Source organism: Sprattus sprattus (assembly GCF_963457725.1).
Source record: "Sprattus sprattus genome assembly, chromosome: 7".
Classification (NCBI taxonomy): Eukaryota; Metazoa; Chordata; class Actinopteri; order Clupeiformes; family Clupeidae; genus Sprattus; species Sprattus sprattus.
Genome location: NC_137926.1, coordinates 20,318,113 through 20,330,167, shown reverse-complemented (window position 1 = coordinate 20,330,167; position 12,055 = coordinate 20,318,113). Strand labels below are relative to the sequence as shown.

Sequence of the window (12,055 nt, the reverse complement as noted above, 5' to 3'; positions counted from 1 at the left end):
TCTAATATTGTTGCAGAGATGTTTCCTTTTACCAAGATAGCAATTTCAACAATTCACTTAGCTCAGTAAGTCAGTATAACGAAACTCTGAGATACCCTCATATGTCTAAACGTCAGTGGAGCCAAAATATAATGGTTGAGCTTGGTTGCTTGCTAAAATATATTGGAAGAAGGCCCCACTACACTGATTGAGTAGATGTAAATACATGTTAATTCATAGGCACTTGTTCTCTCTGTCACAGAGCAAGCACACTCTCGCAGTTCGTTCACGAAACGCATTCTAGTTATATTTGTAATACCATTAATGTTTTCAATGCATTATCTATCTGAGCCAATCAGTAGCCATTTCAAGACGCGTCACACCCATACGTTTCTGTTTCCGTTGAGCGCACGTTGTTAGTAGGTTGTTACATCACGGTCATGATAGCACGTTATCTTGGTTGACAGCGTGCGTACGTTACAGTGTTTATTTCACTGAAGAAGGAATGAGTTTGGGCAGTACCGGCGCACCGACGTGGAACCAAACACCGACAGTGAAAGCCACGATTCATTTGATATGTAAGATTCGTTAGATAATCTTTACTTCCCTGTCACCACCAGGTTACCTTCAAAGACTCCTCTGATACAGGATAAGTTTCTTGTACGTAAGCTGGAGCTTACTGGGCTACAACATTATGCAAAACTTTATCAGAGCAGTAAGGACCTTTGCTTATAACCATTCAACTGGAATAACAGTGGTTACATTCACAGGTAGGCCTTAATTGATCTCAAATCATACATAACCAAATGTGTTCTCAGGTGGTAGGGACTCTTTATCATGTAAACCCTTGTCTGAAATTATACTCCTCTCATATCAGTAGCGCTATGTTATAGTAACATAAGATTTCCCCAATATAGGTAGTAGAAATAGCACACCTAGATTATTTTGCAATGCTTTTATAGTTAATGTATTGGCTAATGTCAGAGCTAAAACAACCTGAAGCTCAGATAGCTTGCTGCCCCACAATATCTGAGTCTTCTGTTATGACACCTTGTTTGCTATTTCGACATAACCCCGCTGTAATACCACAATGAAATGCTAATAAATCCAGCACAAAACCTTATTACTGCAAAAACATAATAGGCTGCTTCTTTGTGATGATTGTGTGGTAATATCTCTTGTATCACTTCCATTACCACCCCACCACTAATATAAACCACAAAGAGATCAATGTTGATACCAACCAGCCTGCCAGGGCTGGGACTGTATGCTTTGCGCAGATGGAAGGCAGGAGGGGTCTGTTGCAGCCTAACAAGGCTGGATGGGAAGACCGTCCTCATTACAGGAGCCAACACAGGGATTGGAAAAGAGACTGCGGCAGACCTGGCAAGCAGAGGTGAGGGATCCTGACACTGATGGTCCTTACATCTGTCTTGCATGCTCCTACATATTACAAGTTACAAAGCCTACAAATTAGTTGTGCCTCTGTAATGGGTATTACTTGTAGAGCTTGGCCTACCACTTGGACTTAGTCAGTAGTTCAAAAGTTTTTTGAATATTTATTGACTTTACATACTCAGACTTCTTGGTCTGACTGTATGAACCAGTCAAAAGACAGCATAACTGTCTGCGAATGTCATTACATTTACACTGCACACGCAAAGGAAGAAGAAGTAGAAGAATTGTACTAAACAATTGACAGTGCACTGGTTATGTCAGCAAACACTTGAATCTCCCATCGCATGTTGTTGTTGTACAGGAGCCCGTGTCATCTTGGCTTGTAGGGACTTGGCCAAAGCCACATTGGCTGCAGAAGATATCAGGGAGAGAAGTGGTAATGGCAATGTAGTGGTGAAAAGGCTGGACCTTGCGTCTTTACAGTCAGTTCGACAGTTGGCTAAGGATCTGCTGGAGACAGAGGAAAGACTGGATATCCTCATCAACAATGCAGGTATTTATGTACCACCAGAGGGCAGTAGTGGCCTCTTCTTATGCTTTATGTAAGAAAGAGGGTCATATTTAAATAATAAAATTATGCTTGCCTCTATTAAACACACTAGATTAATCATATTCCAATGAGTGTCCCACACAAATTTAAAGACATAACAATGTTAAACCATTTGTTTTGATTAACTCACAGTTGATTCATGGCCCTGGCTGTGTAGTTATTCAAAGGTATTCAGTGCTGGTTGAACGTAGCTTGGTGTTCACAGGTGTCATGAGCTGCCCAAAATGGCAAACAGAGGATGGCTTTGAGATGCAGTTTGGGGTCAACCACCTAGGCCACTTCCTGTTAACCAACTGCCTGTTGGACCTGCTGAAGAAATCTGCACCGAGTCGCATTGTTAATGTCTCCAGCCTGGCTCATGAGAGAGGTCTGTGGTTTGTCCTATCCTGCTGCCGGTGTCCCACTCTTGGAACAGACTTGTGATTGATTTCGTTGCTCATTCTGGATGCCTGGCTTAAAACTGGTCTGACGGTTCTACTTTGCATTTATATTGCACAGTTTTTGTGGAAGGGTACTCTTTAGGTGCTGAATTGATAACTGTGTTTCTCTCACCAGCAGCTGAGATTTACTTTGACGATATTAATTTGGACAAAGACTACACTCCCCAGAAGGCCTATAAGCAAAGTAAACTGGCCAATGTGCTGTTCTCCAGAGAGCTATCCAAGAGACTACAAGGTAAACCGCATCAGTTACCCATAAAAAGCTTTTCTACTTGCCCTAGATGTGTGTTCTTTAAACTTGTACTGTATTTCAGTGACATGAGAAGATAGCCACTCTTGAATCCATGACATTTCATTCACCTTATCTCCTATCCAGAAGGCAAAAGGCCCCTAGTTTGGCGGCAGAAACTCCCTAAGTAGGTTGTTCAACGATAAATACAAAATTCCGCAGAGGCATGGATTTTGAATATAGGCATGGCGAGATATCCTTCTCTGTCAGGGAACATTTGCACACCAATCACAAACCATCCCTGCCCATTCCTGATTAATCTATCTGGCGAAAAAGAGCAAACTCTGTTATTGGTTAATACAATAATCTATCTTGACCGGCGAAGAGATTTTAATGCAGTCAACAGTAAACACATGTAATCCATGATGTAAGTACACAATAATGACCTTTCTTGTTATTTCTATTCAGATGGTTAACCTGATTAGACTAAGGCAGTAGAAGAAATGCCACGCCACACCAGAACAGTTTCCACAAAATGTCGCTTTTTTTGGTACAGCCGCCACGGAATACCTGAGGAAATTGAATCCGGGATTGTCCAGGTGTTCAAATCCATCAACATAAAAATAGCTCACAACCTCCCATTTTTCATATATTGGCCATTCATGTGGGCTAATGGTCACTGCTGCTCTTGCGTTTTATCTCAAAAGTTTTGCTTCCATAGAAAATAGTTACGTTACAAGTTGCACAGCAGAGAATGCCAGGATAGCTGCAGATACGCTTAATATTGAAATTGCAATGTGTTGACAAATTCAAATGATTAATTGAATGTGTATATCATATTACAAATATTTTTCCATTAGCCGACTATAGATGATTAAATGAATGTGTATCACATGTTACGAATGGTAAAAATGTTACATGCTACGTCTGAATAAATTCTCCAGTTTATGCGATAGGCTATATGGATCTTGGGATAGGCCATTTTGGATTTGGGATCATGGAACTATTACACTTTTTACATGCTTGAAAACATACCCTGATTAACAATGTAACAGTATGTTCGAAAGGATGTGTCTTGGGCATTTTAACTAGTCTGACAAGCTACAGAAAATGTCAATGAATTTAAATGTTCTAAACAACAGAAGAAGCACTATCTATGTTTTATTCCATGTAAAAACATTCTTGGCAAACCCTTTCCAAAACCAATAGCAATAATATTGCCATTTTCATACATTGTTATTTCAAGTGACACGTTTAGTTTAAAGGGATTGCTCGGCACTGCTGGTGGTAGCTGGCATTAACCAAACCTTTGACTGATTAACTTCGGCCTGGCTCTACCACTTAGTGCCTTCAACCACACCTTTACCTCTCTCTTCTATTTTGTGCAACGGTCTGCATGTGCTGCCGGTTCCGCCAGTCGTTTATCTCTCAATTTAGGGTCCAAAGGGTTTCATTTCCCCCTCTTCTATTTTGTGTCTGTGTGGTGTGCAGTGCATCTCCTTTTCAGCAGTTATTTCTGTCCTCTGGTCAGCACTCATGGGATCTGAGATGGCTCACTCACCTGATGTCAGACGTGGGTGACATTTTGTTTAGTTTTTCGTGTCCATTCACAGACACTGGTGTGACCGTGTACAGTCTTCACCCAGGGATCATCCACACTGAACTGGGAAGGCACTTCTGGCCCGAGCTGCCCCTGTGGAAGAGAATCCTGTACCAGCCCCTCGTGCACCTAATCAAAACGCCCAGAGAAGGAGCACAGACCACCATCTTCTGTGCTGTGGAGGAAAGTCTGGCCAAGGAGAGTGGGCTCTACTACAGGTGAAATATTCCACTCTGTCTCCTTATGTATTTGCCTCAGACTCGGTGTGATCTTGATTTTGGAAGTGATTATATTTAGGCTAGAATCATTGTGACGTTTGTTTTCTGTGATGCCTACATTGTTCCCATGCTGCCAAATAACCAGACCTGACAAGTTTCACAATAATGTTTCGTCAAATCACTCAGCAAATTCAAAGTAAGAGCGCCGTCCCGTTTCTCTCTAGTCACACAAGAAGCGGCACTTTGCATTATCAGCTTGTTCTCTACACATATTTTACACAGTCTTCTCCTTACATCCGTTCCTTCGGCAACAAATCATAAGTAACATTTAGGTAGGCAAATTGCTGTTTTTTTGCTTAAATTTCCCATTTGTATGGTTAGATGAAACTTTTATATGTCAAGGCAGTCTCTCAATTTCAAGCAGCTCAAGCGTCCATTTCGAGGCCATCGGGCATCCTAACTCCAATGCAGCCTGAGGATATACAGTCGTATGCAAAAGTTTAGGCACCCCTCTAAGGCTGCATGATAAGTTACTCTGTCTTCACCAAAAAAGATCACAGTGGTCAAATATTTATTTTGTAGTTATCACTGAGTGCTGGGGTGTTTTCCAGACAAAGATATTTAGTGTAGCAGTATTTATTGGTGTGAAATTAAATCAAATGTGAAAAATAGGCTGTGCAAAAGTTTGGGCACCCTCATAATTTTGTTGATTTGAATACCTGTACCTACTCAATGCTGATAAAATGCAACACAGAATTAGTCTGGTTAGCTCGTCAAGCCTTCAATTCCATAGAAAGGTGCATCCAACCATTAGAAAAGGTATTTAAGGTAGCCAATTGCAGGTTGTGCTTCTCTTTGATTCTCCTCTGAACAGTGGCAACATGGGGGCATCAAAACAGCTATCAAATGATCTGAAAATAAAGATTGTTCAGCAATTTTGTTTAGGGGAAGGCTACAAAAAGTTATCCTGGAGGTTTCAGCTGCGATGAATTTAATTATGAAGTGGAAGGCCACCGGTACAGTTCTTGCTAAAGCTAGAAGTGGCAGGCCAAGAAAAATAACCAAGAGGCAAAGGCGAATAATGGTCAGAATGGTCAAGAATAACCCTCAGACCACCTCCAAAGATCTGCAAGGTCATCTTGCTGCAGATGGTGTCACTGTGCATTGCTCAACCATTCAGCGCACATTGCACAGAAAACAGCTATATGGGAGAGTGATGCAGAAGAAGCCTTTTCCGCACACACGCCACAAACAAGCTCGCTTGAGGTTTGCCAAACTACATTTGAACAAGCCAGGCTCATTTCGGAACAAAGTGCTGTGGAATGATGAGACAAAGATAGAGACATTTGGTCACAACAAGAGGTGTTATGCATGGAGGCAAATTAATGCAGCATTCCTAGAAAAACACTTGCTGCCCACAGTAAAATTAGGTGGGGGGTCCATCATGCTGTGGGACTGTGTGGCTAGTACAGGAACTGGAAATCTATTTAAAGTTGATGGTCACATGGATTCAACTCAGTACCAGCAAATTCTTGACAATAATGTTCAAGAATCTGTAACAAAGCTGAAGTTACGGCGGAGTCGGGTGTTCCAGCAGGACAATAACACGAAACATTGCTCCAAATCCACTAAGCCATTTATGCAGAGGGACAACTACAATGTTCTAGAATGGCCATCCCAGTCCCCAGACTTGAATATAATTGAAAATACTTGGGATGTCTTGAAGCAGGCTGTCCACGCTAGGCACCCATCAAACCTTACAGAGCTGGAGCTGTATTGTAAGGAAGAATGGTCCAAAATACCTTCATCCAGAATCCAGACACTCATCAGAGGCTATAAGAAGCCTCTAGGGGCTGTTATTTTGGCAAAAGGAGGCTCCAGTAAATATTATTGTGATTTTTCTGTTGGGGTGCCCAAATTTATGCACCTGTCTAATTCTGTTATTATACATTTGGCATATTCTCTGTTTATCTAATTAACCTTATTTCACTTCTAAAATATCACTGTGTCCATGTAGTATTATATATGTGACAAAGAAGTTCCTGATCCAAACACCCAACAATTTATAAATGAAAGTAATAAAGATTATCAGGGGTGCCTAAACTTTTGCATACGACTGTACTTCAGAAAATTTGATTTACGTAACTCGTAAAAAAGACTATTAAGTCACTGTTATGGCCAACAACCTGTGTGTTTTACCATTGGACCTTGCTGGGTTTTAAATGAAAGCTTACTACATGACAGTTTTACCTCAAAGATCCACTATTTTAATGTTTTGTTGACATTAAGTCCCACAAATTCATAATATGCGTGTCCATGAAGGCTACTCAAAATGTTTCAGTCGTATCAGATAAAATGTTTGCTACCATATTTAGTTAATATGATAGAATGTGCCGCACTAAGCATTCTTCTATAGCATTGTCAACGGGGCAGTTTATTAGATTGCAATTCTAATTCAAAACTAAAATAGTAATTCTCATCAATTACCAACCCTCTTACCTTACCTTACCTGCTCTGTATGGAGCAATCGTTAATGTAGTCAGTTTTTTTAATAGCAGAAGACATGACTTCGCCTGATATTAGAGCAGACAGTCATTCATTAGTAGAGTTATTGGCCAAATAAGCCAAAAATGATTTCCTCATCTATTTACACCTATGTCCGGGTAAGGTCCGGGCCAGTTCCATGTTGAATTGTTCAACATTTCTCACGTCTCACGTACGTGACACTGAATCTCACGGGCCTCTCTAAATCCCACAGATTTTCACTCCCAATAGCATATAATAGTAATTACAAGCCCAGTCTTGTGTGTGCACGGTGCGCCTCACTACCTCTGTGTAGCAGTTGTACTAGTCAAAGATATTTCAATATTCAGCAGGTAGGCTAAGCACCTTTATCACTGAACAACTTTGTATCTCTATGGGGCGAACATAGACCTGTGCAAAAAACCTTGTAAAAGTATGCTTGCACCCGTTGTCTTTTTTTGTGTGTGTGTGTAAAATGCTCAGATTTCAGGCACTGACCTCACGGCTATTAAAGGTCAATGTATTGAGTACAATTATCAAGTAACAGCTGCAAGCTGACTGCAATCTGTGCAATTTTGTGAGACACCTCGGGCCACCAAGTACAAACTAGCGCAACTGAAATGCTTAGAGATATGCAGCCTGGTATTGTTAACTTATGAGATGACTGGAATGCTCAGCTTTTGACACATGATGATGTGACTTCAATTTCGACGTTTCTTTGTCTCCCACCCCTGCAACTTAACCACCCACCTCCAGTGACTGTGAGCGCAAACCTGCAGCCCCCCAGGGACAGGATGACGAGGCTGCCAGTCGGCTTTGGGACCTGAGTACCTCCATGGTTGGACTCTCCTAATACTGCTGAGAAGAGCGCCCCCCTGGGGGTTGGATTGGCTTTGTACCCGGGTCTATGCAGCCAATCTCTATCTGGTTACTCACCCTTGGCAGTGAACAAATGAATGTCATCATCATTTGAGTCTGGATGTTTGGAGTTGACATAACAAACAACAGAGAAGTACAGTAGTACATGTTACAGACATTTATTCAAAATATACAGGCTACTACATACAAAAATACTATGCATTATATGGTGAAAATATGAGTCAAACAACCAGTTGAGTGTCTCACTATTGAGTCATGTGGAAGCCGTGTGATAATTTCACATTTTCACTGGTATGTCAGTGTGTGACTTGTTTTGGATACGCTATCATTCTAAGGTCAGCATGTTAGGTAATCAAATCACAAATCACATTATTTCTATTTAAGTACATACATTTTTGTTAATTTTAGACCTTATTTAGCCACTCGGATATATAGAACAAACTATTTCCTTAACTCTGTGTTTAAATTAAATATTTGTTTTAGAGTGACAGTTAATAAAGGCCTCATAAAGTAGTTATAACCATTTTCACAAGTTTTTATGATCACAGATTTCCTATAGCCAAAAACCTAAGTTCTACTTCATCCTCTTCGAAACATAAACTGCTCAGATCTTTTGAGTATTAGTTAGTAAATGAGACATTAAAGTGCATTAATCTGTTTCGTAAGGCATGCCTTTCAGATGCTGACAGTATTTATTTCAGATCAAATGGCTTCTCTGAACATTGTCGATAGAATATCTGTATTCTGCTAAGTGTGACAAATCCTTAGGCTGTGCGTTTACAGACTAACACCAGAATAAATGTGTGTTTTGGAGTATTACTTTTTTCACCATCTAAGAAGAAGGACATTTTTTCAGACTGTTTGAACTAGTTAGCCAGCTAACCTTCAAACCACTTCCTTGATATGTTGATGCGGAGTCAACAGCTGAAATCAACATGTCAAATTTTACACAAATACACTGTACGTGTCTAGTGACTCTTCTTTGTGAAACACAAGCTGTATGCTTTTAATTGCAAACTACGGTGAACCATCGTTAACCTGTTGAAAACAAAAAGACCTGAAGGCACTAATTTACTAATTTGCTACAAACATTCAACCTTTTACTCAACACAAGAGCTCCATCAAGGACGAGAAAAGGTGACACATTCGAAAACCCTGTATGACCAAGCCAAACCCTGAAGTGGTTTCTTATTCAGGCTCTATGATTGCAGTAGCATTGTGAATATAACTAGCGAGTAGTCCAACACTTTTTGGAGATTTTTGCTGGAGGACAATTACGTTTGTTGTATTTTTATACGCTAATATGCACATGATATAAGGAAGTGGTAACATTTTCTGTCAAGATCTACTAACACTGAAAAGATAATTATTTTCACAAACAAAAGGACTCAGTCCTCATGTGTGCCTCTGTCTAATCAGAACATCTTGTATCATTTTATACTTATCAAGGATATTAAATGGTATTCCATATTTTACAATTATTTTTATTCCCAAATGATATGCTAATATTTTTGAAGTTTTTCCATCATGTCTCCAGACAGTGAAGCTCAGTAGCTAGATATGTATGTGACATTGTGCTATGTACAGTCAAATAGTTTTGCTGTGCTGTGGCTCTCTAGGTTAAATAGATATTCAATGGGTTGGATAGGGTGACTTCAGTGTAGAAGGTACACAGAACATGACATAACCCTAGGTTAGTTTAGACTACAGTCAGTAGATAACACAAATCTGTATTAATCACATTAAAGCACATTCAATTCCAATTTTGTCTGATAGCTACAAGTGGTGAGAGTAGAGTTCTCTCAGACACATAACCCTAAAGTGTGATAATCAGATGATGTGCATGAATAGGATGCAACTAAGAACATTTCACTCAGGTCTGTGAGTAAAAAATACCCAGCAGCTTTTCTTTTTAGTTCCTCGGTGCAGATGTCTCAAGCTCTGCTCAGAAATACCCTACATAGCTGTTTACTGTGGTCAGGTGAGGTCTGAGCCTGACCCAGAATAGGTATACTTTGTATCTGACAGATTGGGACCAGTTCCTATCTGGAGATAGCTGCTACCTGAAACAGCGTTTATTTACTCCATCAACTCACTTTTTTTGTTTTTGGTTCTCTATAAACTGGCCTCAGGGCCTGAGAGAGCTGAGGAAACAAAAACTAAACCTTGTTTTACAGAATGTGCTTGTTTCCATGTAGTTCTAAACATCTGTCAAAGCTGTCAATACTTCTAGAGAGACAAGACAGTCAGTCCTACTGGGTTAGCTCCTCAAAGTCATATAGCTGTTTCATCTGCTCCACTTGCATAGAGTGCCTCCTCACCAGCTTCTTCTTGGTCTTGAGGTTGCCTCTCTTTGGTGAGCTCGGCACCGTCGGAGCTATTGGCCTAAACCCCATGGTGAGGGGCGATGAGGGCTTGCTGCAAGCACCGATGTCAGGGATGGGGGGGTTAGGGTTGACGTTAAGGGCCGGCAGGTGTCCGGGGCGGGTGTGGGAAATGTAGTCCAGCAGGAGGGTTCCCGAGCCGCGCCTCTCCAGCAGGCCTGGCGCACGCCGACGTGCCGTGCAAGGCGAGGACGTGCTGGCGTTGCTGTCAAGGGATTCACGCGAGCCGGTTAGCATGGCCAGCGGGGAGGTGTTGAGCTTCCGCCTCTCCAGGGGCACCTTGGGTGAGTCGAGCATGCCCGAGTCAGCGTAGAGCTGGGAGTCAGAGTCATAGTGGTCGGGGCCCAGCCTCCTCCTGTGCACTGTGTCTCTGAGGCTGGCCGAAGCACTTTGGCCTGTGCCTTCGGACCTCTCCTGCTCAGTGGGGAGGGTGCTGCGGCGAGCCAGGGGCTGATGCTGGACCAGCGATCTCTCATAGGACACCTTTGAGGATGTCGGCAGTGGGAGAGCTGGGGAAGTGGGAGAGATTTTGGATGGCTGCTCGCCAACATAAGGGAACGTGATCTCCTTGCCGTCGAAGCTATTGGTCCGTGACAGGGTGGCTCTTCTGGAGATGGACAGTCCATTGACGCCGGATATGACGTCCTCGTCGGAGTTGGCTTTTCTGCTCTCCTCTTGAGCAGCAGCCAGCACAGAGGGAGCGATCAAGCCCCAGGGCTCGGACTGAAGACGCTTTAGCAACGGAAGGCGTGCACGTTTGGGGTTCGCTGGCTTGCGGGGCGGGGAGGTTGGGCCGTTGGGGGTCCTGACGGCTGTGCTGGAACTGGATTTCCACTGAGACTGGTAAGGGAAAACCGTGTTGAGCTCTTCCTCTTTGCTTGACGGAGACAAAGGGTTAAGCTCAATGTCAGAGGGGGAGGCACATAACGTCGGCGATGACCTCTCATCCAGTTCAGGTGAAGGGGGCACGTTCAAGTATTGCTTGGTAGTTTTGGTGCCAGATGGCGATTTGTCTGTAGTGATGATGATCACCTCCTTACCCTTGGCTTTGCAGGCATCCAAGAGCAGTTTGAGAGTCTCTTTGTCATCCGCGTTGATAGCATAGACCAACGCCGAGGCTCCACTGCGATCCTCCAGACTTGGATCTGCCCCGTTGGTCAGCAGGAGCGACACCACCTCATGACCCGCCCGGTGGATGCACGCGTGCATCAGCGGCGTCTTGCCCGTCTTGTCCTGGATGTTGGGGTCAGCTTTGTTATCCAGCAGGTACTTGACCAGCTTGGCCTTGCTGACACTCTGCGTGTCTGAGTGCTTGGACATGCAGCCCACCATGAGCGGCGTCTCCCCTCGGTCGTTGCTCTCGTTGATGTAGGCACCTCCCTCCAGCAGGAGCCGGGTGAGTCTCAGGCGCCTCAGCCATACAGCCTTCAGCAGCGAGTTGCCGTCTGTCCGCAGCTCCAACATGTCGTCCATCACCCAGACTGCCCGCAGAGATTGCACTCAGTCCTGCAAATGCAACAAACACCTGCTGCTACTGATACACAGCACTCTGCAACCACTGACTCATTCTCACACTGAATAACAGGCTTTGCTCTATCACGGAGAAGAGGACAATTTTTGCATTGAAAGCTATCTCCAAAGGAATGATTTCCTGTTCTTTCACTGTCTGATTTTTTGATGATATTAATAGCATGAGAGATGAATTAAACAGAGCATCTAATACTGACTTTGTTAGCCCACCAGATGGCGATCTATATCCAGCGCGCGCTTTTACACTGGCTACATCCATGCTCTG

The 12,055-nt window shown here is 42.8% G+C and overlaps 2 protein-coding genes across 3 annotated transcripts; one reads left to right on the top strand and one right to left on the bottom strand.

Moving 5' to 3' along the window:
- Window positions 1–490: 490 nt before the first annotated feature.
- LOC308367959 (retinol dehydrogenase 12-like) lies at window positions 491–8,785 on the top strand. 2 transcript variants are annotated; one of them, XM_080841987.1, is made up of 7 exons: window positions 491–749; window positions 1,235–1,375; window positions 1,739–1,930; window positions 2,193–2,354; window positions 2,546–2,662; window positions 4,270–4,474; window positions 7,754–8,785. In XM_080841987.1, exons 1-7 carry the CDS (start codon window positions 674–676, stop codon window positions 7,848–7,850), a joined length of 990 nt encoding a protein of 329 aa, XP_080698113.1. In that variant the 5' UTR covers window positions 491–673; the 3' UTR covers window positions 7,851–8,785. The 2 variants fall into 2 exon arrangements, with proteins under 2 accessions (XP_080698113.1, XP_080698112.1); XM_080841986.1 differs by having other exon boundaries at window positions 2,543–2,662.
- Window positions 8,786–10,128: 1,343 nt separating this feature from the next.
- ankrd34c (ankyrin repeat domain 34C) lies at window positions 10,129–11,733 on the bottom strand (the record flags this gene model as incomplete). The annotated part of the gene is made up of 1 exon (XM_080841506.1): window positions 10,129–11,733. One exon carries the CDS (start codon window positions 11,731–11,733, stop codon window positions 10,129–10,131), a length of 1,605 nt encoding a protein of 534 aa, XP_080697632.1.
- Between the last annotated feature and the right edge of the window lie 322 nt (window positions 11,734–12,055).